General features: G+C 46.8%; 2 protein-coding genes across 2 annotated transcripts; both read right to left on the bottom strand.

Moving 5' to 3' along the window:
- Window positions 1–697: 697 nt before the first annotated feature.
- On the bottom strand, window positions 698–13,854 carry LOC134157581 (2-hydroxyacylsphingosine 1-beta-galactosyltransferase-like). Its single transcript, XM_062606667.1, has 6 exons — window positions 13,736–13,854; window positions 6,472–7,319; window positions 3,522–3,661; window positions 3,264–3,340; window positions 2,658–2,877; window positions 698–1,643 (listed from the first exon to the last, which is right to left on the bottom strand). The coding sequence occupies exons 2-6, from the start codon at window positions 7,315–7,317 to the stop codon at window positions 1,328–1,330; spliced, it is 1,599 nt and encodes a 532-aa protein (XP_062462651.1). The 5' UTR covers window positions 7,318–7,319; window positions 13,736–13,854; the 3' UTR covers window positions 698–1,327.
- Window positions 13,855–15,186: 1,332 nt separating this feature from the next.
- On the bottom strand, window positions 15,187–26,818 carry NOLC1 (nucleolar and coiled-body phosphoprotein 1). Its single transcript, XM_062606862.1, has 14 exons — window positions 26,649–26,818; window positions 26,496–26,551; window positions 26,243–26,364; window positions 24,961–25,073; window positions 24,054–24,195; window positions 23,518–23,621; window positions 22,670–22,820; window positions 21,639–21,779; window positions 21,136–21,225; window positions 19,670–19,816; window positions 18,895–19,443; window positions 18,076–18,188; window positions 17,626–17,706; window positions 15,187–17,353 (listed from the first exon to the last, which is right to left on the bottom strand). The coding sequence occupies exons 1-14, from the start codon at window positions 26,769–26,771 to the stop codon at window positions 17,195–17,197; spliced, it is 2,091 nt and encodes a 696-aa protein (XP_062462846.1). The 5' UTR covers window positions 26,772–26,818; the 3' UTR covers window positions 15,187–17,194.

Raw genomic sequence — 26,818 nt, 5'->3', positions numbered from 1 at the left:
CCTTCATCTGGAGAGAGAAACACATGCAGTAGCAAGGGAGAGCAGAGCTTGAAAACACCAGTGAGGGCAGCGGTGGCAACGAGATTACTCTCGAGTTAGTGCCAGCACTGCCGTGCACCAGCTGAGAGCACAGAGCAGAGCCCTAGATCTTCAGCATGGGGCATTGCCAGTTGGACCATGAGCCATTATTTCAGGTGGGTTGTGCAGCTGCACCCAAGCTTGTGGGCTTGCCTTACAGTCCAGGGTGAGCAGAAACACAGGTATCATTCCATAGAATGTCCCCAAGTGGGGCAAGGTCATGCATGTTCACACTGAGATGAGCAGGCACTTCCATTTTCCTCAGAAAGAGCAGAGCTTGTTGCTTCTATAATCGTGCTGTATGGCCCATTGCCTACGACCAGCTCTGAGCTACTGGCAGCTCTCCCTGTGGTCCTGGCACTTGCATCTGTTCCAAATTCTTCTTTTATCACATCTGAGGTTTGGAGACTCCAGGAGCATGGGTGTGTGTCACACTGGCAAAGGAGAGAAGGCACTGCCTGAAACCCCCTGGGAAGACCAAAATATTGCTGATGGAGGTTTGTAGGGATCCAGAGGTATGCGGAGACCGTAGCAGCAGTAATGAGAAGGAAAAAGCACTTTAATACATCATGTTACACAGATCACAGGTTCACATCAAACCAAGACCAGAGAACCGCCACACAGGAGAAAGAATACAACTTTATTTTAAAAAATAATAATTTAGCTCAAACACGAACAGGATTGCAGAGGGTTGAAGCAGGAAGAACAACATCGACCCACAGAACTTAAACCAGACCAATTTCATTCTCGTGTAGATGACGCTTTCAGTGCCCTTCCCTGTCCACAGCTCTGCTTCAGGTCCTCACCTGCACTTAAAGGAATCCTGACTCCCAGGGCTCTTAGTAACAAGGCAGAGGAGAAATAGTGTCTGCTACACATGAAATCTATCCCTATCTCCAGAGCCTCCAAGGAAGATCCAAAAAAGCCAGAAGAGCAACACCAGCACATAAACCAACGTGCAATACAAAGGGAACAACCTGCGCTCCTCCCTGGAAGTCTACCTACCCATGCCCTGCTCCCAGCGTCCTGGCCAAGTACTTCCACCCATGCCTGAATCCGCGCCCCCACCCATAGGTGCTGTACACAGAGGTGTGCACACAGGCCTCTGCAACTCCTCCCTCCCCACTCGCTTCTCACCCAGACTTGCTGATCTTTCACCTCTTGCCGTGCCTGCGTGCCATACATTTCTTGGCACAGCAGCAGTTCGTTTCACAGTGATGGGATGGGCTCAGTGGAACACACTGAGCCACTACTGCAATTTCTTCTCTTCTGTGAAGTGGCCCTTCATGCAATTGCCATTCTGATACACAGGGCTGGCTCCCTTCCTTCTGCACCACACCACAGATTTGTAGAGGACGAATCCAACACCAGCCAGGCACAAGAAGAGAAGAGCCAAGATGTCCAAGCAGAAGTACTCATACAAGGAGAGGTCATAGACAGCAGGGCGAAGATAGGGTGCCCCATCGTGACGAAGGATGTACTCCAGCCAATATACTGTCCTGTTGAGAGCATGCATTGGTCTGTCCAGGTGCAGAGCTGAGATGAGCTTGGCTGCTTTTCTGTAGCTGCAAGGGAAGAAGACAAGAAGTTATCCTTCTCATAGGAAATTCATAGCTGTGGTCTGAGGTGTCCAGTGGTCTCTTTCACATCCCAACTACCTTAGGAGACTGGCAAATTTCTTCCCCAATTCTCTTCATAAATGCCTCTGTAAGCCACTCTGACAGCAACTGTTAGCCACAGCAGCACAAGCCAGAGTGTATTTTATTCTGTGTTTTGTTAACAAGCCTGGAGTTCAGCTCAGGAGTACCTACCTGCTCAGTGGGCTCATGCGGACTGCTACTTTCTGAGGAGAGTTTGCATCCAAAGACCTCACAGAGCATCAAGCAACAGTTGCACACTTGATGTGCAAGTGGCCAACTCCTTCAAGGTACTGAGTTACACCACCTTAATAACTTACACTGAGGTCAGTAGCTGAGAGATCCTAATTGGTAACAAAAAACAACCCCAAACCAAACAAAACATCAGTAAAACAAAACAAACCCCAACAAAACAAAAAAACAAGTCAAGTTCTTAGATGGCATTTCCAACACTAGCAGTTGCTCGTGTCCTGCTAGGAAGTGGGAGCCCTGTGTCACTGTGCTGCAGCACATCTAGGGAAGGGCAGAGTATCAGTTGTCAGAAGGAAGAGATGAAGCATTACTTTCAGTCCATTTTCCTGTGCTGTTTCTACAGTTTGGACCAGACCTAGGAGATCCCAAGGTGAGGTTGCGAGCTCACTTTCCCTGGTGGCAGGCTGATGTTAAAAGAGGTTTGTGCCTCAGCATCTCAGAAAGTTTTCTAAGAAAATTACAGTTGGAGTCAAACAGGACTAGATCATGCTCTCTAACAGCTAATGCTGGAGTATCTTCTCCTGGACTGCACCTCACGGTTTTGAGGCACTAACACATTTGGCCAGCTAAGCAATGCTTGCAACTCTGCTTGGTCCAGAAGTCACCACAGCCTGTGTAGGGATCAACACAACAGTGGTCCCTACATACGGTCTGTACCAAGGAAGACCTCAATGCTTCTGGATGCCTCACCTGGGGTCAGAGATAACTGTGACGACAGCCTGGTAAAGATCCTCTTCTTTTACACTGCTCCAGTCCATGAGGATACCCATGCCCTTTGCCTGCACTCTGGTCATGATGTCAAACTGGTCCCCATAGAAAGGAAATCCCACCACTGGCACACCGTGATAAATCGCCTCAAATACACCGTTCATCCCACAGTGGCTGACGAAGGCTTTCACGTTGGGATGACCTGCAGGCAACAAAACAGCAGCAAGTCAGTGCCTTCCACACTGAAACAGGGCTACTGGTGGCTTCAACACACAGCACTCTTGTAGGTTTAGGAAAAACCAGGCATGCTGAGTAGACAAGATGTTACCATTTGGGAACACACCTGGCTTTCGGCAGCCCAAAACTTGCTTAGTACCACCCAGAGGAGGAGGGAGATAGGGGCCAAGATGCAGCTTCAAGCAGGTGTTACAAGAGGACCGTGTTTTGTACAGATCAGATTCACAACATGCAACAGACTTAGAGCCACAAAGGTGCTGTTGTCCTTATACACCTTTGCTGTGGTTTGGGCTAAACTCCAGGGATGTTGCTAGTGGCACACACACACACACATACAGAACCCAGCCTTACCTAGCAGGTCATTCTGGGGCAGCCACCCCATCATCAGTGTATTCTCACCCAGGTTTTTTGGCTTTTCCCCAAAGTATCTGTGGGAGGAGATAAGGGGGGGGGGGGGGGGGGGGGGGGGGGAGGGAGACACACACAGAGAACAATTATAAATTCAATCAGATTAAGAGATGGAAAGCCAATCTGTGTTTTGAGATGAATAACCCCTCAACACTGATTTTCATCCAACCAGAGTTAAAAAGAATCCTATTCCCTCCTTACCTCCACACCACCCTCTGCGGGAGGCGAGCAAATGCGCTGGCCATCTTCTCCACCAAATCACTTGGAAGAGCTCGGATCCCAATGCCAAAGGAGACAACAACAACACCCGCATCTGCTGCTTCCACCCACAGACGCAGACCCTGTGGGCAAAGCACACACAGCTGCCTTGAAGTCTTGTTGGAGAAAGGCTCTTCCCACTGCTGCCTCTGCTAGTAGAAAGCTGTCTACGGAGAGGATGAAGCCAAATCCACCTGGAGCACAAAGCTACATGGCTTTCACCAGGCAACAGACAAGAACCACTGTGATTTCTGCACCCAGCCAAGCAGAAATAACTTGAGCAACTGCTTGGCTTGGGAGCTTGCAGGGAGGTGTCTGTCCAAAACCGGCATTTCACAGCATTTCCTCCTGCTTTGGAGGCGACACAATTACCATTTGGCAAATACAGCTCTGAAAACATCAGGCCCACACAGGAGCAGCCAGAGCTGAGAAGGTAATGGGGATAAAAAGAAGAAGGGGATCTTCCATCCTCCAGGCAGGAGGCTTGTCAGGATCTCTAGCTGTAGGCTGATACAACAGACAAAACACCACACAGGCAGAGTCAGGACCAGTACCTGGCTGGAGATTCCCCACAAACTCTCCAATGGCAAAGCCTCCTGGAGGTGGCAGAAGGTTTTCTCATCTTGCCAGGAGACTTCTACTTATCCTTGATAGCTGCTTGCAAGTAGCAGATTTAGCTTTCTGGTCACTCGGCAGAGAGGTAGCTACAGCTTCAGCAAAACCCACAGTTGTTTGTCCTTTGTTTATAGGCTACATAAAGAAGGTGTGTATCCAGGACAGAGAATGCACTTTTTCAACCAGGACCAGAAGGCTGCAGGGAGAAGAAGTCAGCCACCACAGCTGCTGTGGAGCAAACACAGATTATTCCCTTTTATGCCAGGCTGAGCTGAGCCTATTTCTCATTATGGATTCTATGCTGGTTCAGGTTTCCCATGTGTCACAGCCAGAACCATTTTAGGAAAGTTTCATAAAATCTGGCTTTGAATATGAATACTTCCTTGAAATAAACACCATAGAAGAACATGAAGGGCAAAAGAAATAGTTCTCCCTGTTATTAAAGCAGAAAAATTGGATGACTAATTAAGAAATCTTATTAATAGTAGCCTACAGGTTGGGGGACCATAGTACAGAAGAGTCACAAAGCACATCTTGGTGTTATTCTCTGGGGATATCTGTCCTTTGTTGTATGCTTCAGGAACTCAAACTTATCTTTGCAGAAATCTTTAAAAAGCCCCAAAACAACCCAACAACTAAGAACTGTAAGTTTCCAGTGAAGGGATTTTGGTTTCTCCATTCTTTTGAGTTTCACATCCTTTGATCAAAAAAAACACTAAAACTGCTGCAGAAGACAAAGTGCTAGTTTTACTTTTCTATATAAAATTATTCATAACTCAGATTATTACATTATCCATTACAATTGGGACTTAAATATTTTTCTTTCAGAAACACCATTAAAGTTGCTGGGGAAGCATGGCTGTCCACCAAAAGTTCTCACCATCTCTCAAACACATAGCTAATATTTCATCGAGTCCTAATTAGAGGAACTCGCAATCATACTGTTTCAAATAGGAAGAAATAAATACCTTAATTACATAATTCTGCTCCAGTTCAGAATGGGACATTCCTGATGCTACCCCTAGATCTAGGGAGTCCCTCTCTTCTGCTGGCATCCTATAACCTTGACAGAGACATGCCTACCTGCTAGCATGGCAGGCACTGCCTACTGCAGGGCTCCGGATTTATCTACACCATTCTTCCCTTAGGTGCCTTGGGGTCTGTTCTGGAAGCTGTGAAGCACATGAGTAATGCCCCAGCAGACAACTCCCTTCTTTATAAGGCGGGCACGTACATGGGCAGATTGGACCAAGCCAGCATTTTGCAAGAGCTGTGAGGCAGCCACTCTCTGATACAGCTTCTGGAGCACCCTACGTGCATTGCATTACCTGCATGCTGTGCCACATGGGAAAGGGTGATGTGCAGCCACACATATCTGGAGAACTTCTGTTCTCAAGCATCTGATCTAACGTTCTGCTTTTAGCTGGGAAAAAGTTAGCACCCACAGTCTCAATTAAAGCTGCCATCAGAGATCTTGATAGGCCTCTAATAATTTGAAACTTTAATCTTAATATCAGAACACCAGGATCAACCTGACTGCCTGTGTGTTATTATCCAGGTTTAGTTCCCCTCAGTGTTTGTGAAAGTGGTAAGGCAATGGGAGGAATGGCAGACAGGTCCTCCTCTGGTTCAATATTGTCTTCAGTTGGAGGCTTTAAGAGCTTATGCCTCTGAATTTATTACTGGGGATAGTAAGGTACAGGCCAGAGAAAGCCTCCAGAATGCCTGGGAATTTTTCCCTTAGGGCTGGACCTTGAGAAAAAGAAGATAATATACTTAAATGTTGTACACTTTGGGATTTCACGTTGAATTTGATGAGGGAACATGCACAGATCTCCCCTATGGGTTCTTAAGACTACAAACTCAAGGGCAGAAACACCCTGTGAGAAATAGGATTAACGAGGAAATTCTGGATTGAACATCATCTGATGAAGCAATGAAGAATAATTGGTCCTCCCATTTCTGCTTCAAATACAGGAACAAACAAATTACTCATGATCAAGTCCCAGGAACAACATGGCCAATTTTGGACTTTCAGACACTATTTTACATGGACAGGAAAGCCACATCTCACTGCAGGTTGGACAACTTAATTCTACATTCTCCCTGCAACCCCACGGTGTGCTCTGTCTCCCTGCTGTACCCAAGCACCAAAACACAGAAGCTTTCCATACTCCTGGGGCTTCCAAGCTTTTCCAAGGATCTTCAAAAGATGATTTATATTGCATAACTCCTCAGGTTAATGTGCAATCACAGCTCAAAGCTTTCCTGCACTTACCACTGGAAGGGGCTTTGCAGACTCAGCCAGGATTCCTCCTGTGAAAATGACATGGGGGAGCGTTGGACGGGGGAAGTCCAGCACCACATCATTACAGAGGAAGAAGAGACTAGTTCCATGGACAAGGTCCAACATGGATATCTTGGGCTCCACCCTATGCTTCTCCATGAGACGTTCAAATTTAGGCAGGATGACCAGCTTTGTAGCCACACGAGTGATCATGTAGACTAGGAGATTCCAAGTCCTACCAAAGAAGCCCATCCTGTCTGTCATCAGGGAGTTGAACTCAGGGACATAGGCAATGGGAGAAGTAGCACCAATCTCTGCTGGGAACCAGAAACCAGTGGAGATCACAGCATATTTCACCTGGAGGATGTGGGCCAGGATAAAGCCACACATCTCATTAGGGTCCACCAACAGCAGGTCAAAGTTCTCAAACTGGAGTTTCTGCAGAAGGGTAGAGTTTCCCAGCACCAGGTCACAGTTCTCCAGGTACTTCTCCAAAAAGGAAAACACTTCCAGAGAGGTCATCTTCCCCTGGAAGACACGCTTTATCTTCTCCTGTACCCAGGCATCTGCACTCTCTGTGCTGAAGATACCCCAGTACCTCTGCACACGGAAGCCAGGCAGGTAGGTTTCCACATCCCGACCCTCATGAAGTAGTAGCACAGGGTCATGGCCCCGGTCAGTCAATGCCTCTGCCACTCGCATGAAGACTCGTAAGTGGCTGTCAAAGACTATTGTGGGCATGATCAGGACCTTGGCAGAGTGAGATAGCTCCAAAGTGGACGCAGCCACTAGGAAGAGAACAGCAGCAGGGCATGGCAGCACCTTCCTCATCTTCATCACTGCAAGGAGAGAAACAAGCCATTAATATAGTATGAAATGCTCTGTCACATAGTTGGGCAACTAGCAGCCTGAACTGTTCCAAGCAGAAGCTCATGAACTGGCAGAGGACAGACGTCTGGAATTCATCACTGGAAAAACCCCAAAACCAGCAAATAACAACCCAACAAAAAAAAATAAACAAAAAAGTCACAAAAATAATAAATAAATAAATAAATAAAAGACCAACAACCCACCCAAAACCAAACAACAAAACCAAAGTCAAACACCAGTGTGTTTTCCAGAAGCTCAAGATCTCCTCTCTGTGCTCCTAAGGCTCAAACACTAGCAGACTGACTTGCAGAAGGTTAGAGGAAGAGTGGCTGGAGGAGCTCTGCTGGCTCACGGCACCAGCAGACATCTGCTGCTCAACCCCCAGTTACTGCTACAGAACCAGCACAGCTGGATTTCATTTCTATTTCTGTGCAGCCAGAATGGCTGGTTCCCTCTGGGCCCTTGATGTCTGTACAAGCTCACTGGGAGGCCTGCAGAGCCTGGTGGGAATGCCGAGATGCACACTCTGGCTTCGGCCCTTGCAAGGCCACCTTGTTCAGCACAGACAGGGTAGGAGTGAGCCCAGATTACAGCAGGACCCTTGAGATGAACCCCAATCCCAGCAGGGGTCTGGATGGAGAGCTTCTCCAGTGCAGATTAGCTATGGGAAGATGGGAAGGCTCCAGGGAAGAGATGGGAAGGGAAAGCAGGTGCCAGGATACCGATGCACTGAAAGAAGGCAAACCCAGAAAGTAGCCCAGAGATAATGTGCTAGAGCTGTGGCACACCGATGCCCCTTAGTCACACTCCTGCTGCTGTCATCCGACTCCCGGTTTGGTGAAACACCCAACATTTCTCTTGTGTAAGGGATGTTGCTACATCACTGGAAGCGAACGCACCTCACCCACACCTTGCATTATTTTGGGAGAAGAATTATGTGATAATTATTTGGGAACGGTCAGAAGCAGAGCCATGTCCTGAAGACCCAGTTCAGACATGCTGGGAAGGGAGGGGGGAGGAAAGGTTACAATGGGAACAATTGTAAGTGCATTTTGGATGGCCTCACATGCCAAGGCCTGGAGCGCAGGGGGGCTGAACGGATGTGGTAGAGCAGAATCTGGTACAAGATTTTCTGCCAGCCTCCCCGCTATTGCATGATCAATTAAGAGGCAGGAAAAAAAGCAATGGATAAGATGCTGCTAAATACAATCTTCAGACCTTCCTCAGCAGCTGGATATCTCTGGCCAGAGACAGTGCATGGGGGGCTGGTAAAAGTGACATACTCCTTCCCCATTGCTCTCTTGCTCCATGTGGGGACCGGACATGGGAAAGAAACAGAGCAGCCACTGGCTGAGACCTTCCCCTATTTCAAAGACAACTCTTACTAGTGCTTGGTCTTCCACCTTTCCCACCCTGGGCTGTGCCAGCAGGAGTGATAAGAAATATGAGAAATGCTAGCAGATACCAAGGAGGTTGTTGGATCCACAGAGCAAGAACTCCAGGAGGATGGAGACAAAGGTGATGGGCTGGAAAGAAGACAGCAAAAGCCCTGCAAGGAAATAAGAATCTGTCCAACATCTTGCCTCCTGCCCATACCAGCAGAGCTGGCTACCATAGAGCTATATCCCATGAAGCTGGGTCTAGTTCTCAGCTTATCTAAGAGGCTCAAAGGGGATTTATCCTGCTTAGCACCAGCATTTGGCTATGAGATTGCACAGCAGATCCAGAGTGAATATGCAGCTTTCAGGGGAGGGAAAGAAGGAGGAATGGCAGCCCTGTACTGCTCCAGGTCAGCAGGGAGCTCAGGATAGGCCCCATGACAAGAGCAGGTATAGACTTGTCCTGGGGCACTTGGTGGGTCATGCACATGCATAACTATGCTGAGAGGAGCAGAAGAAGTGGTTTTGTGTGTGTGTGGGGGGGTGTTTTATCATTGGGCAACAAGTAAAAGGCAAAGAAACAGTGCAGGCAAAAGGAATAGTTTTTTAAAGAAAAAATTTGTCACCCATCTTTAGCAAAGGCCATGGCCTGCCATGGACCTGTGTGCAAGGTATTGCTGAGACCCTCAGCTCTGCCAGGACCCTCTAGGGGCTACCAAAATCCAAATGACAAGTAAGTTGTCTAACTTGGCGCTCAGGCCAGGGGCAGTGCTGAAACAGGAGACTGGCAACCTGTTTTGACTGCTTCATCCCTAACAGCATTAGGAGCAATCCCTAAAGGTGCTGGCTCAGGAACCCCTTCTCCCTATCCAGGCAACAAGAGAGGCTGTAAATCTTCCTAAGTGGTGAGAGGATGCCAGGCTGCAGGAAGGGACCTTTTTTCCTACTTCAGCCCAATACCACCAGAGATCTCTGGTGTGTCTATAGCCAGAGGGGTACCCTGGCCACAGCTCCAGACCTAGATCTGTGCTAGATACATCAGGCAGGCTCTACCCAGGCACATTGTGCTTTTCAGTGCTCCTGGGATATAATGAAGGCATAACTATCAGCTCAAAGGGCAACACTCTGCTCTCTGTCCCTTGTCAGCAACTAGTCACTATTAGGACCTCAGATTGATAGCAAAGTGACCTTATGCACACAAGGGCTAAACGGCTTAGATGAGGGAGGGCTCAAAATCCACATGCTCACTTCTCTACTTCATCTTTTACCAACACTGAACAACAAAGCCACCCCATGAGCTTTCCAGCAGGATCCTCTACCAAGGACAGGTGCTGTGGCCAGTGCAGCACGTTTCACAGCTGGGGTGCTGGCTGCAGCCCAGCCCTCGGGCTATGGGAGTTCAGGTGGTCTTCAACAGAAACCTCCAAACCACTGAGCATGGGAAATCAATTCTGCGGGGAGGTGAATTCACAGCCTGTGCCTCAGGAGAGGTGCGGAATCCAAGTAAGGGACAGATCCCACACTAGATCCGAGAGCGAAGCAGACATAGCCACCTCCTTGCTTGTGGTCTGGAAGTCCTAGACTAGGGGCTAAGTCACATAAACCCTGCAAGAAATAAGTATTTATAGGAGAAGGCTTGTAAAGAGAGAATAGGCCCTTCCCACTGTTTTCATTGCAAGCACCCAGTAAAGCCAAGCTGACTGGCTGATCTGCGCAGAGCAATCCCACTAACAGCACAGTTAGCACCAACACACAGAAGTCAAGGTTCAAGAAAACTGTTAATAAAGCCTGTGCCACAGAGCAACAGAAAAGGAGCAAAGAGAAAGCAGCCCTCTAATACACGCTTCCGCCCCCCCCCCCCCCCCCGAAACATCTTACTGCAGCAAAATCTGTCCTTGATTTTGCCCCATTTAACATGTTTGGCAGGGTACGACTTTGATATTGATGGAAAATAACATCAGTTTAACTGAAAGTAACATCAGTTTAACTAAAGTGAAGTAACTGAACAGCTACAGCTCTAAAGATAGGGGTTTCTTTAATCCCGGTGCCTTTTACTAGGTTGAAGTACTAAGACCTCTGCCAGCAGTCTAGGCAGAGAAGCCCACAAAGAAAGGGCAGTGAACAGACTTCAAAGCAAGAACCCCGCTGTTTACACTTCTGCCTCTCCTCCAGCATTTTGTATTATGTAGTTCCTGCCTAGGACTCGGAAGCCCATATTCACGGGGCTGAATTACTTCCCCTCCTGCATTCTAGTCTCTATCCAGCTCTTGCCCACAGTAAGAAGAAATGTTTGCACTGTGAACTCAATAGTTAGCAAAGCAGCACAATTCATTTGAAGCCAAACGGAAAAGGCATCTTCACTTGGATGCTCAAAACTATTCCTGGAATAAGAAACAAAAGTTTGCCTCATCTGTTGGGTATGTTCCAGAAAAAACAGGACCATCTGCTACCATCAGGCTGATGACAGCCAACCCAGCTGTGGCTTATTTATGGAAGCCAAACTTCCATGCAAGCAGGTATGCAGCTCCGAGAGCAATTCTGCCACTGCAGGAAGATGTTGCACTACAAGCAGGAGCTGCCCAGGAGAATCTCTAGTAAAATCCTAGAAGATAAAATGCTGTATAAAGTAAACTTAATAAAGCATGTGTTGAAGCAGTGGAGTCTAACCATCAATCACACCCAACCCAGTACTTGGTGGGTTTCTGTGCTCTGGTTTTGGATTATCACAGACTCCTGCTTCACCAGAGTCACCTGGGTGAATAACAATAACACTAAAATACTAATATTACTGTTATGGCATACAATGTTAGCATTACAGTATACTAGTACTAGTATTCTAGTATAGAAAACAATGAACAAGAAAGAAACCCTTTGTCTTCAAATATAAGCCTCCCCAAGGAGCCTACAGCCCTGTGTTTTTTAAAACACTGTTCATACACAGAGTGAATAGTGCACAGACATGGTCTGCTCCAAACACCACTTCTTTCTACTATTCTTCTTTCTGCATCTTCATGGTGGCCTCCAAGAAAAACACAGAATGAAGAAAGCCCAGATCCACAAAAGACCAAAGGGAACAACCACAGCAATCATCAAGCATGCATCAGAATAACTCATACTTTGCACCATGCTTGGTGCTACTGCTTCCACACAACAGCATTAGAAGTGCTCTGCTCATCCTCATCTGTTTTGGACAAAGTCCCCAGTCAGTTCCAAACTTTTGGGACCCTGAGCCACCTTCAACATCCTTCCTCGCTCATCAGAGTTTTTTTGAGGAATCTCTGCAGGCAAGGTGGACTCTGTGGGCCAGCAGGAAGTTGGCGTTCCATAGATCACAGCCAGGGAATCATGGTACTAAAGAAAATACTGATCCATAACAACCGAGAAAATAAATGAAGATCTGGATGCTTGTCAAGGCATTTGAAACTACACACATCCCCATGAACTTGAGATGGGGATGGTATCAAACACCATCATCTGCTTCCCCATGTGGCCTCTCATCACTGATTAAATCTGTCTACGTGGTAAGAGAGATTCCCCCCACTCCACATCCACAGGCTTTCGGGGTATCTCTTGAAAGGGACACCACTGTGCTCTGCAGGAGCAAGCTCTTCTGGATATCCAAAAGGACATACTCATTTGCAACACAGCTGCAATACAGAAGCAGCTGATGAGTGGCTGTGCTGCTTGTGAGGGTCTCATGTCTGCAGCGTGGAAGCATTTATTTGTAATCCCTGGACACAAGAGACAAAAAGGCTTGGGGCCATTTCCAAATATCCATGTGATCCACAGACCTTGAAGTGAGAGCACACGACAGTTCAGTGCACATTCTGGTCTTAAGAAGGGGTTATGCCTGTACAACAGTCAAGTTGAACAAGTTCTTGAGACTGCAAAGAAGACTGGAGAAATACAAGTGCACCAATCTTTAGAGAAGTGATCAAGAGGAGTGCAGAGGAGAAGAGCCTTCCATTTACTGCTCTGTCATTTCAGTTTTGCTCTACAGAGAAGCACCACATTAAAAGAAAAGTCATTAAACACCCCAGAAGGTTGTGAAACCTTGTGTAGGAAGCGCTGGGGATTGATAAAGCCCTGACAGACGAGTCTGATCACATTTGACAGAATTATAGAAGTAGAGGAGCCAGAAATGAGTCTTGTCTTCAATAAAGCAATTGCTACCCTCACATAAAAAAAAAAAAAAACACCAACAAACCCAAGACCAAACCAAAGAGCTCCTTGGCTCTGAGCACACTGGAGGAATGAGACCTGGCCAAGCTGCCATAAACAAAGGCTGAGGAGGGATGTGTAAGGTGAGGAGGCAGAGCAGGAGAGGGAATACGCTCCTGAGATCTAATCTCCTGCAGGAAGATGAAGCAAGTTACACAAAAGCTCTTTGAACATTTGTTCAGGTGCCAAGACTCTGATCCTGTGCAGTTAAGCAGATGCTTGACTCGTGGCCTTCAGTAGCCCCGTTGCAGTTACCCAGGCTGTTCACACGCATCCTGGCAGAGCCAAGGCCAAGCTGAGGGCTGGAAGCTCAGCCCGTTCCCGTCTCCCCAGCAGCAGAGACGCGTTCAGCTGTCTCTGCCATTAGCTCAAGAACTTCAGTCCAATCCGTCAGGGTCCCCCGCAGAGCACGGCCAGGAGCAGGGCAGCACCCGCGGGGCCACAAGCCCCTGCACCCACTGCTCGCACTGCGCCAGCCGCCTGCGCAGCCGCGACCCTGCTGTGCCGGGAGCGCCCGGGGGCACAACAGCCCTCTCCCTTCTTCCTCCCCCTCTCCCTCGCACGGCAGCGGGGCCGGACCGTGGGACACACGTCCCAACCCTCGGCCGTGCTCTCACCAGCAGCGGATGCCCCTACAGGGAGTCAGCGCGGCACTACGGGGCCGAGAGCTGCCCCGGCAGGATGGGGCTGCCGAGCACCGGCCGCAGCCGCTCCCGTGCCGGCTCCTCCCGGACCGCCCTGCCTCTCGGGGCCCCTCCGCCGGTGGCAGCAGTGCCGATACCCACCTGCAGCGAGTCCCTCTGGCAGCGTGGCCCCAGTCGCGGCACAGAGAAGCTCCGCGCGGCGGTAGGAAAGGAGCGGAGCGGAGCAATCGTCCCCGCCTTCCTCTTTCAGGCCGACCGGCAGCGGGCGCGGGGCGGGTGGGGGGCGGGCTGCGCAGCACCGGCTCCCGGGCCGCACCCAGGGGCCGCCCCGCCGGGCCGAGCCAAAGGCAGGGCGGATCAGTCAGCACGGGGAGCGCGGAGAGCCGGCTCCGCCGCTCCGCAGTTGCAGCGGGCAGGAGGGCAGCACCCGGCAGCTGCCACTTGTGGCTCCTGCTGGGACGGTGTCAAAAGGGCGTCAAACCACCTCTCCAGTGACCGGTGCCGGACCCTGCTCAGACGTCCACAGGGCCAGGACAGGGGACTGCACCCAGATCAGTCAGGACAGCAAAATGTAAAGGATGGCGCTGGGAGAATTAGGGCGCTAGGGACACACATACAAGTACACCACATGCCAGAGGGGCATGTCCTGTTAGGCCAGCTCCAGCATTAAACCACAGCAGCAGTAATGCACTGGGACACTGGGCTTAAGTGCTCCATGAGGCGTTTCCTTCACACCAGGACTGCACAAGAGATGTACGTTTAAGCCTGAGCTGCTGCAAAAGCTTGTGAAAGTTTTCCCCTAGGAGTGTCAAAGCAAATGGAAGATCACACAGCTCTGAGCATCTCAGAGAGCATTCCCCGCCACCCCAGCACCTGTCACACTTGCTCAGTCATGTACTGATCTCCAGCAAGGATAATGACATTCTGTGCATCTGCTACTGCAACTTCAGGTAGCACTACACCTTCTCCTACATCACCACATTTGATGTGGAAGGCTATGACAAAAAGCCTTGATTAACACTCAGCTGACAGCCGAATCTGCCTGGTGATTCTTCCCAACCTTTCCACATTATGCATAGCAGAAAGGGTCAAAATAGGCATTACAGCACACAAGACCTGCACCAGGCCCTGCGTATTAGGGAGTTTCTTTTCCCTGCGCACATGGCCACAACAGAGGAAGACATCTAAGGGGACAAGGAAATTACTTCTTTGCACTAGGTATATACAGAATGTTTCAGTTATGCCTTTAATTCCCTATTCCGATAGGCTGGTGCTACTTACATTGCCAGCTGCCACACAGCTGTTTTGACAGCAGTATTTGAGAAGAGCTAACCAGGTATTCTGATGGGCAGTTGAACAGCCTCAGTTTGTCTTGATATAAGCAAACATTTTTCTAGTTTTATCCAGATTTCTTGCAGTCACTCTACAGCCAGCTGCACAGGCCACCTTGCACTTCTGAAGGCCTGTTATATGCACGTAAGCATAAAACTAGGCAGACAGTAAGCTGTAGACAGATGGAGAGACCGTGGTACATTACCTCAGCCCTTTTCCCACCTGCTGTTGCACACCTTTAACTACCAGATTCACTCAGATTACAAAAGCATCAATTTTTATTTTTCTGACACATTAAAATTCTTAGACTTAAAATACCCCCAAAACAGAGAAGTTTCTTGAAAGTTTAAGAGCTCCAAATGTAAGTTCTGATAAAGAGGGCAAATAACAAATCACAAACAAGATGATGTTCAGATTCCCAGATAGAAAATACATCTTCCACCTTCCCTTGGCCTCTAATCCTTAATTTCTTGTAATAACTGTGGCCTCCTGGACCCCTCTGCACTGTAGCCTAGAATTCAGGCACCAAACTGATTGTGCAAGCCAGAGAAGTCCTGAAAAATGTTCACTGGAACAAGTTGCAGCTCATGTATATGTGGGTGGCTCATCAAGACTCATCTAAACCCTCAATTAGGTGACACTGCTTTGCACACAAACGTAGCTTCCTGTAACAACAGGGCTCTTCTCATTGTCACTCTCTGGGGAGGGAATGGAAACATGGAAATCAGGCCCTGCATAACCTCACCCGGTGGGTGGCAGTTTCATGAGATGGGGTAGCAGTTCTCACAGCCCTCTACCCCGGCTTCCCAAACATGCGCTACCACTGTTCGATTCATACTGGCTGTGGGCTCAGCAGACTGCTCCACCACTAAAATTAACCCTGACAGGGTTAACTACCTAACAGGGGAAAAAATGTAGTTGGAGGAACCATTTTCTAGAGATGCAAACTGCACCAGAACTAAGGAGGCAGTCACACAACTACAGGGAAAGCAAGCCCTCCTCTCAACAGCAGTAAGACATTATTATTATCTCAAGTTGCCCATGGTATCTGTTTAGGCTGCAAACTGTTGAACTTGTTTGAGGCTCCTTGTATCAAACATGCACATGTTCAAACCTTATAGCACCAGTCTTTATTTGCCCCAGTGCTATGGGGAAATGCAATTTACCTTGAGAGGGATCTGACAGATGGAAAACAGCTCAAAGAGCAAGTGATCCAAACCAGAAGTTTAAGGCATTAACGATACATTCATCTCGACTCCTAACAAGCTGCACAGCACACTGCTGGGAGTAAGCATAAGCTGGCATGTTTTATGTTCAGAAAAAACAAGGAGTAACGCCACAGTGCAGTCAGAGCCTCTGAAACAAAAACATGGAAAAAAAACAAAGCTGGGTAGAAAAGGTGGCTTTATCTCCTCTGCCTCCTTAGCCACTCCCACCAGGCCAAATGTCACAATCTGCATACAGTCAAGAGTTTCTGAACATCTCCACTCCCCAGCTACATTCCCAAAGTGTCATCAAGGAGTGCCACAGCAGTACTATAGACCTTAGTCTTCCTAACAGTAGCCCACAACTTCCAACTGCAAGCAACAGTTACTCAACTACTAAGGTGTATTTAGACTCTGCTTCTCTAAGTACTCTTGTTAGTGGCCTCAACAGGAGTGTAAAGAAGAGGAAGGTAGGAAGTTACTGGAAGGTGACACCATTAAAGGAAACGGAATAGAGAAACCCTGTCATGCTACAACTGTGAACTTGAAATGTCACCTGGGGTAGGGATTACAGCCAAAGGCTTCAAATCAGTTGCTGCTTTTACAGTAACTAACCAAAACCAAGTTACAATACTTGCCATTTCACAGGTATCCCAGTTAAACTGACTGAAAAAGGGGAAGGTTAAGATGCAGAAGAATTACTTTCTTTTTTTCTACTAGATTGGCAGGAAATTGAAATGAAAACAGAAATTTAAAAAATAAAATAAAATCACTGCCAGCCTTTTAAAATAAGACCACAGAAAATTTAAGTCTTGGAGAGTCACCCTAGTGGTGTCAATAACACCAGATCAAGGATGGTTTCAAATTAGGGGCTTAAACCAGAATTAGAAACAAAAGGGGGAAAAAAGCCAACCATTCTCCCACATCCCTACACTGGAGCTGCCTGACCCACAATGGGCATGGGGAGGTAGCATTCCAGGCAGGCTTGATGTTCATAATGTTCACAAGCCCATCCAGGCCATTCTGGTGAGCAGATGGTTTATGAATTCCAAAGGAAACATTCTCAGTCACTTTCAAACTTGACAGAATTGATTTGGGTTGATATAGTGCCCCCACGGTAGCTGCCTCGTTTTTTCTTTGTCTTCTCATGGCGGAAAGACTTGCCTTTAGTGAATTTGAGGATATTGTTAGCCTTCTCACCCCAGTCACCAGCTGCTCCTTTCTGTGAGAGTTGAAGGGGGAGAGGAAAAAGAAATTCAGGTCACTACCCAAAAGAGTCAAGGCAATGCTTTGCACTTAACCATACCCAGCACACGCCATTAACACTGGAGCTGATACCACCCTCCCATGCACCTTCTGCCAGTGCACACACTTAACAGCACCTCCTGGTGGAAAAAATTTCCACCAAAAAAGCTCCGCACAGGCACACCAAGGCCGCTCTGCCAGTATTTGCTGGGGTGAGGCATCACTGTAGTGGGCAATACCTAACTCTACCTTTGCTTCAAATGAGTTATCAGCAACACGGGCATCCACCTCAATTTCTTCTTCCCTTACACGGCGGAATGGAGAGGCTGGCTGTTAAAGAGAAAGAAAACGAGATAGAGTAGAGCATACACACACAACATTCACATAGTGACAACCTCACCTTGCAAATATAGAGTCTTGCTCATGTCACCTTAATCTTTCTCAGGTTTATAATCCTTTTCCTTCTTCAGATCAGGTGGCTCAGGGATGCTCCTGTGCAAGCACATCCAATCAACCTTTGCCACAATAATACTATGCACACACGTGCACTCCCTAGGGTTCTCCAGGCAAGGTTCAAGTGCTTGAAGAAGTAGCAAAACTACAATTAAAGCTGTGGGACCAACCACCCCCCAAAGCCCCAAACAGCTCAGGAAGCAAAAATGCCTCTGGCTGCAGTCACCACAGTCCATGCTCACTCACCCGCTTCACCTTGGGAACTGTGTGCGGTGTTTTGGCTTTGATCTTTGCCTTTTTACTGTGTGGTGTCTCTGGCTCCTGAGCATCTTTCCTCTTTTGTTTCTTCCCGATTGCGCCTGTGAGATGTACAACAGCAAAACTTCAAAGGGAGTAACTGCAGTATTGGGAAAGGTAATGGCATCTCTCCCCCAGAATGCAAACCCAATTTTGACACGTGTGAGAGAGAACCAGTCCCTGCATTATCTCACCCAGAAAACAGACTGCTATAACAGACACTAATAGCCATTCTGGGTCAGCAAGGACTTTGCCATCCTAGCCTAATGGAGACAGATAATTTTGTGGAATAGGGTACCTCTATATTTAAGATTTAGTGCACTTGAAGTTCTGTTTCTTAAAATTTACTAGTTCTTGAAGCCTTACAGTACGCACTTGCACAAATCATTAGTGCATTCAAAGCTGTTTTTCTCCTGGAGGAAAAAAGATTGAGATTGTGCACTGGGACATTATCCATGGTGTCCTACTCAACACAATGTCCTCCAGCACTCTGCCTTGCTGTCACTAACAGTCACTAACATATGCATCCACATATGGCAACTGACAACTGTACAGAAGTGTACCTAACTTTACCATAAATTCTATTGCCAGCAGATACGCAATAGAGACAAAAAGGATCACACCAAATGAAAAACAAGCCATTCCTTCTCAGTACTGCACCAGATGGCATAATCTAGTAGCACATAGAGACTAGACTCAATATTGTTTAAGAAAGATTCTCATTTATGTTCAGCTCAGTAACGGTACCTGTCAGACTATAGGTAATACCTCCATTGACTTCTCTAGTCTCTTCTTCAGAGCTGCTTTCACTGCTGCTACTGCTGCCATTAGCTGGCTTAGACTTCACGTTCTTTGCTGCTGGTGTGGATGCTTTTGCCTTCTCTGTGGAGACAGCAGTCTTAGAATTGCTCTGGGCCCCTTTTGCTGCCTTTTTGGGCTTCTCATCCTCTTCACTGGAACTATCGGATGAGCTGCTACTACTAGAAGCAGCTGCCTTCTTCCCCACAGTTGCTTTTGCTGTCCCTGTAGACTTGGGGGTTGGTTTCACTGCTGGCTTCTTTTCTTCTTCACTGCTTGAGCTATCAGTGTCAGAACTGTCTGCTTTGGAAGCTGCGGTAGAAGGTTTGGACACTGGCTTACCCACTTTGCCAGCTAATTTAGCTGGAGTGGCTTTCTTCTTCTTTGCATCCTCAGAACTGCTGGAGCTGCTATCCGAATCAGAGCTACTTTGTGTTTTCTTTGTGACAGCTTGTGACTTATTTGTTGCAGGGGTTGCTGCTTTAGTTGTGGGCTTCACGGGGGCCTTCTTGTCAGAATCTAGAATGGAAAGAAAAAAAAATAATCAAGGCTAAGCCCCATTCCTTGAACATAAAGCTAACATACAGATTCAATGTTGATACACAATGCACTTCATGAGCTGCTTGAAACAATACTGCCACAGGTATTCCTGTCCAACTGCACTCTCATACCCTGCCTAGAAACACAGAGGTCTGAGCAAGCACAACATGCATGTGGAAATTTTCCTTTTCTCCTACCCCAATACCTGAGCTGTCTGAGGAAGAACTGGAGTTCTTCTTTGCTTGTCCAGGCTTGACAGCTACTTTTGCTAGTTTCGAAGTATTCTTCAGCACAGGTTGTTTAGCTGGGAGTTTATTCCCTACCTTCTTCTTGTCATCCTCAGAGCTAGAATCTAAACACAAACACAAAAAGAATGCTCTTTAAGTGACTGAACTTCTGGTGTAAGTATAGAGCTCATGGGAAGTGAAAATCAAAAGGGGTTGTGGCTCAAGGGCTGAGCGACTAGGTAACTGGCAGTAAGCAGCATTTGATGAACATCTGGATGGTCGAGACAGCATTTGTCTTTCCAGATATCTTCTTTGTTGGGAAGCAGTGGAAACATGCAGTTTTAAGTTTTTCACTAATGCATACACAAGGAAGCACATATTTGGAGAATAAGGTCAAAGAGGTACAGAAGGGACTGGAGAAAGTACAGGTATGAGGAACAAGCTCAGGGAGAAGAAACCAAGAAAAGAAGATATGTGGTAAAAGTCAAAGAACAGGGAATAAACAAGGAGATAAAACTGACAAGGCAGAGAAACTGACGCAGCAACACTGCAGTATCTCACTTAGGCTTTCTATTTCCTGTATTAAATGTTTAGCAGCAGTCTGAGGATGGACTGGAGACTCCTGCATAGAAATATGCCTTTGTTTTGTGTGTCACAGCAATCTGGAATGCTAAACCTGATCTATTCCCACATTTATGAACACTAACAACAGTAATCAAAACCTTGTATGGTTTTGAAAAACTAGGCAACAAAACCAGAAAATACATAACTGCTGCCACTTGCTGAAGTGCTAGAATATGCGAAGACACCCATTCTAAATGCTAGCTTTCTGCAGACAGACAGGCTGCTGCCACCTACAGTCCCTGCTGTGGCACTAGCGATGCTGAGATACACAACTGAAGCACCCTGACCTAGGAGGGGAGACGTAGCACATAGGGAACTTGTATGGGAAATACAGCAGTGCAAAGTTAAACCTGATGAACAGAAGATACAAAGGACATTGTCCCCATTTCTGGAGTCACATTAAGAGAGGGCATCTTTTGAGTCTATTTTGAACTTGGTATGGCAATGACGTTTTTCATTTCAGAAACTTCTCCCGACCACAATGGGACAACAGAAACCAAAAATCTTCAAGACTCAGATCCTCAAAAAATATAACCATTAACCTTCCTGGAGAAACCTGATATGCATGATGCCCCACCCTTTCAATCTAGCAATATACAGACCTTCCTGCACTCGCCAATTTGTCTCACAATGGTGTCTCATGGTCAGGCTTCACTTTGCATAGTACACTGCTGTTTTCCAACTTCACATTCTTGTTAGATATGGAGACTGTGAAGCTTTTGAGCTTCTATACTAAGGATCTTAGTAGGTACACCATTATGCAGCAACCTAGCCAATAAAACCATTAACACAAAAACCCCAAAACTATGTCTTGAATTACCTGAGTCACTGTCAGAACTGGATTCAGCCTTCTTGGTAGTCACAGCTTTTTTTTGTGAGACAGGCGCTGTTTTAGCTACTACTGCTTTGCCTGCAAAAGTAAGCTCAAAATTAAAAGGCCACATCCACATTAAACCTTTGTCCCAAGATGCAAATTTTTCCAGATGCTCCATCCTCAGTGCACCTGTCATTCAGCCAGCACACTGGAAGCCAAGCAAGTACCTGGCCAGCTGCAGTAACAGGCCTGGCTTATTCCCGCTAAACTAGATCCTGATGACTTTTCAAACCAACATGTCCAAAATACTCCAACCTGCACATAGTTTGGATCCACAGATCGTATCCAGTGTTGTTTGGGATGCCTTCAAATTATTCAGAAGTTTCCAGAGAAGCAAATGGCAACATAGACTAAAGTCAAACGGCTTTTTCAAGGAATCCAAGACATTGTTAAAACATTGTCTGCACCATGTAGTACTTCCTCTGCAGAGTCCTTTCCTCACAACATACCTGCTCCACCCTTTGGGGTCACCTGCTGTGCCTCATCACTACTGTCTGAAGAGTCACTGCTCTCAGCCTTTTTCACAGGAGCCTTGGCAAGGCCTTTCTTGGTCTGTGTAGCCTGAGGAGGTGGTACAGCACTGTATGGACCTACAAAGATAGACACAGCATTCAGATGCCTGCATAATATTCTGAGTAGCACATGAGAGATTTATTGTAGTGAGAATAAAGCACTTCTGCTATTTGGCTCCATTTATTCATTGTTTATTTGAAAGGATACACACACTCTACTGCTACCTCCTGTCTCTACTGTGAACTTAACTCTCCTCTTGGCGTTCACTGACCCAACCATCTCTGCAGAAGTTTCTTCTGCACTTTTGTAAGAATGGGAGTTTGTGTTGCCAAAACTTTTCAAAAACCCCATCAAATAGAGATATCAATTGTTGACTGTTTTCCTTTACTGCCTTCTCAAATCCTCTAGTTAGAGACCAGACTCAGTTTCAGTGCTTGATCCTCCACAAAGATCAGCTCTCTACTGGAATCTTAAAAGCACTGTATTGAAGAGGCCCATTTAGCCCATCAGTTGGGCTGCAACTGAGTAGCCCTGGATACTTCAAAAAAAAAAAAAAAAAAGGAAAAGGAAAAAAACGCCTCACAAACTCTCAAAGCCTTAAAAATGCTTAAATTGCTTCAGCTGCAGAATAACAAAACCACTGGCAAATTACTTCCCAAATCCTAGCAGTCAGGAAACCCGCAAGAAACTTAAAGGCTACCTGCACTGAAGACATGCAAACCAAGCAGTCTCTGTCACAATCTCTCTCACACCCCATCCCTTGCTGAGGGAGGAGGTGAATTGTTAGCTTAGCCCCAACAGCACACATGAAGAGAGCTACTGTATTTTCCAGTTCATGGTACCACCACCACCTGCAACTTTGTGTGCAGCAACACTTGCCTGTGCCCTGCGCATGCTTCTCTCAGGACAGTGAGACTAGCAGAAAGCATCCTCCTCCCACGTAGCAGCAACAATATTTAGTACTTACCGGACTTCGGCTTTTGTTTTGCAGGTGGCTTTTCATCATCTGAACTGTCAGATGAGTCCTCGCTACTGGAACTTTCTTTGGCACGTTTGTTTTTTCCTGGACATGCTTGAGTGGCTGTAGGTTTTGGCAGAGGTGATTTCTTGGGAATAGCCTTATCACAGGAAGAAAAGAAATTCACATTAAACAGTAAGTTATAGAAGTCTTGCGGGAAGAGCTGGATGTGGATCGTGTTTAACTCTACATCTCATGTAAGACAGCAAATTTTAAAGACAAAGTGAGAAAGATTAATGAAAGTTCTCAAATGTAAATTTTAAGAAACGTATGAGCATAATCTTTCTGGCCACTCTGCTCCTGCTTTCTGTTGCGTGCATCCCTAAGGAGGGGCTCTTCTGATCAAGGGACACAGAACTAGCTGAAATGACATAATGATAATAGCTAAATAATAGCTGATTAAATACAACTCTGATTGTTTTTGTGTTGCAGAAAACATTTTTAAACTCCCAAGTGGAAAACTCAAAATTACAAATAGCTAAGCACAAAAGAAATGCAAAAGTGAACATATAATAAAGACTACAATATGGTTATGACACAGTGATATATTTTCATGTAAAAGGAAGGAGCAGAGGAAGTGGTAAGGAGGTATTAGGGAAGACAGCAAATGCACAAAGAGGTGCTAGAATACATAATCCCACTGTATAAAGGAGAAGGTACAAGAACCACAAACACTGTGCTCAGCATGTGTGTCATCCGTGCCTTTGTCTAAGAATCTTGCAGGCCCTGCAGGACAGATAAACCCAGTCTTACTAGACTTCTACAGTGTTCACAAAGCTTTTGACAGCCTAATATACCTTTTTTGGTGCAGTTTCTTCCTCATCAGAATCTTCACTACTACTGCTGCTGCTTGCTGCTTTTCCATTGAGGGCCTTGGTGGCTGCCTGGGCAACTTTACTTCCTTCTGAGATAAGCAAAAAGGGACATTAGAAAATATGCTACAGTAGATAAGGGGTAATTATACTCAGCATGAAGTATCACAGAGAGAAAAAAAAAAAAAAAAAAAAAATCACAGGAAGCCAATACGGCAGATTAAGAGAGTACTGCAAAGCAATTGTTTTAACCTAGTGCAAGCTTAGAGAAAGCATAAAGGTTACTGATTACAGCTACTTATGCAAACAATGCAGCGTCTGGGACCAGATGTTTTATTTGCAGTCAGTTCTACTCCTATTCTACATCAGAAGCAGACTGGAATGGAGTGCAAACGGCAATGTCAGCAGATTTTCAGACTGCTGTTAATACGTGTGTCTTTGCATGTAGCTACAGCCCACATCACTCCTGCCCTGGCTTTTTTGGTTTTGCACTTTGACTCACGATACACAGTAAGACATACCTGATTTAGGTGCTGCTGGTTTTGGTGGCTGCTTCTTTGGTGCTTCTTCATCTGAGCTGCTCGAGTCAGAGCTGGAACTCTCTGCTTTCTTCTGAGGCAGGATTTTGGTACCAGCTGGCTTCACCACAGGTTTTGCACTTTTCTAAATGTCAAGAGGGAAAGATTATTAGCCCCTGCAGCCATGAAACAGTGAAAAAGAGGCTAATAAGTGGAACACATGTACAGATAATATAAACATCTGTCTTTGAAAGAGATTATAATTTTGACTTGGAAATGCTACTCTCCTCTGGATAACAATTCTGCCCTTGAAAACCTCCCAGCAGCCCATGGGAGACTTCCTTTGCACCTCAGACTCCACTTCTGTTCTGCTTCCATAAATGGGGCAGAGCTCTGGGGCTGGCACTGTTCTCTTCCTTCTCCAGACCACACTCATTTGAAGATAGAAGACACTGACTGGGCAACTCTGGATGGTCTCCTCTAGCACACCCTGGCATCATTCTTCCCACCCCCATGCTTCTCAAGACCTTGACTACAGCAAGAAAAGAGAAGATTCGCTTTTTTGATATGCACCCATATGAAAAAAAAAGGTAAAAACTTTTTTTAGTGACTGTAAATAAATCTTTCTCCCAGAAAAAAAAAAAAAGTAAGCCCTGGCAGTCTGAGGATAAAGCAGGGAGCAGGATATGAATCAAAGTGGGTGCTGGACATTAAATCATCTTCCACAGCACCAGTTCAAACGGCACACCATCCAGTACAGAAATGTCTTCTTACATTGTACCTGCAGAAGCCTAGGCACTTCATAGTTGAAGAAAAGTGAGCCCAGTTTCAGAGAGAACTCTGCTGGTCAAATTTGCTATTATCCATCACTGTCAAATGTGCATGAAAGAGGCTGGAAAGAAAAGCTGACCTTTGCTGGCTTCTCTTCCTCCGAGTCTGAATCATCACTGGAGTCCTCACTGCTGCTCTCTGCCTTCTTGGCTGGAGGAACTGCTTTTGCCTTGGGCACAGCTGCTGCTTTAGCTGCAAATAAGGGAAAACACATATTGATAATAAATTAACTCACAACTTTCATGCACCCATATCCTGCACTAGTGTGTATCAGGGCAAAAGGATATGCTAAGATAATTAAACCATGAATGAAGTTCATAACAGTGACTTGGTTTCTTCAGTTTTAGCCAAATCTACTCCCTTCTGGTTACTGACTGCTTTTATTAACATGGGACAAATCATTTTGCCTCAAGTGAAGTGTACACCACAATTCAGGCAAGGCATAAGAACAACTCCAGATAAAAAGGGAAAAATATGGCTCACCACATAACAAAGTGCAGTGGAAGGACGTATTTTTTGATAACACTAGGACACAGGTTTGAGAGAAAGGAGGGCAGTAACCTCACACAAGCTGCAGGTGGGATACTCCGCATTTCTCTGGCAGTAAAAGATATCACTACTGTACTGACCACTGTATCAAACAGGTCACAGTGCCCACCAATACAGAAGAGCCTGATAAATCTCAGCCATGCAGGAATTTTGTCAAATTACGCATATTTAAATAGATGTGAAAGCACTTAAAAAGCCTGAACTGGTTTTCCTAAAATAGCAAGATAAGAAATCATCCTTTAAAGCTCTCAGTGAAGCTGAGAATCCCTGGAAAATAGCACGGGGTGGGGGGGGGTGGGTGGAGGATCATGAGGAGAGTACCAGTCCAACCTACAGACACTCAAAAAAGTTTTGCTCAATATTTAAATCAACACATGATTTGAACGTGCTGAATCAAGTTGGAGTAACCCTGCCAAGACATCCTATTAGTGAGTGTTCAGGAAGCAGAATCTCAATAGAGACAAGGTAATAAAAATGCTACTTTTATAGCACCTACAAAACTTAATATGGCCCAATGCCTCCACCAGTCTCAGCCAAAAGAGACAAACTGAATGGCTAAAACTTCCTAGTGCACACAAACCCTGATGTGCTTATATTAAAGTTGGATAAAGAGATCTCCCTCAGCTAGGACGAATGCACCTCACATGTCTGTTGCAAGTCTTTTGCCTCTGATAAATCAGTCAATGAAAACCTAGTCCTTGATAGCTGTTGAAGCACCTCAGATGAGCTGCTCAAGCCGAGCTCTATATCCAGATGAGGAGCCAATGCCAAACACAACCCTGGCCTGCCCTAGGGCCTCTCACAAACCCCACCTGGTTTCTTGGCTGGGGGCTTCTCATCCTCCTCGCTGGAGCTGTCATCGCTGCTGGAGGACGGCTTCCTCTTCGCCTGGGAGCCGTTGGGTACCAGCTTTCTCTTCTTGGCCGCCGGAGACCTACAGCGAGGAAATCCAAGGGGCGGACAGTGGTCGGCGCTGGTCGATCCCGGCAGCCTGGCAGAGCATGCCCGCGCCCTCTAAACCCCCACCCCAGTAAGCTTGGACGCCACCGCCGGAGGGACACTTACTTCAGCCAGTAACTATAGATGTCCAGGAGGGAGGCTGCGTTGGGGTCTTGCTCCTTCTAAACCAAGAGAGAAGACGCGTCAGTCGGTCGGCCACTGGGCCGCGCCGCGTTCCGCTCCCTTCCCTCGCCTCCCTTCCTCTCCCCTCAGCCTCACCCCGCCGCCCACCGCCGCCGCCTCCTTAGCGAAGGCGCGCGCGGCGCCGTCGAAGCGGTTCTCGCGCAGGAAGGCAAGCACGAACGGGAAGAGGTCACTGGGCACCACGCGCCACTCCGCCATGCTGTCCCGCCGACACGTGCCGCCCGCGCGCACGCGTGCGCAGCGCC

The sequence above is a fragment of the Pezoporus occidentalis genome, unplaced genomic scaffold (genome assembly GCF_034315485.1).
Source record: "Pezoporus occidentalis ecotype Australia unplaced genomic scaffold, CSIRO_AGI_Poc_V1 ctg98, whole genome shotgun sequence".
In the NCBI taxonomy this organism is placed as follows: domain Eukaryota; kingdom Metazoa; phylum Chordata; class Aves; order Psittaciformes; family Psittacidae; genus Pezoporus; species Pezoporus occidentalis.
This window is presented reverse-complemented; position numbering and strand designations above follow the sequence as displayed.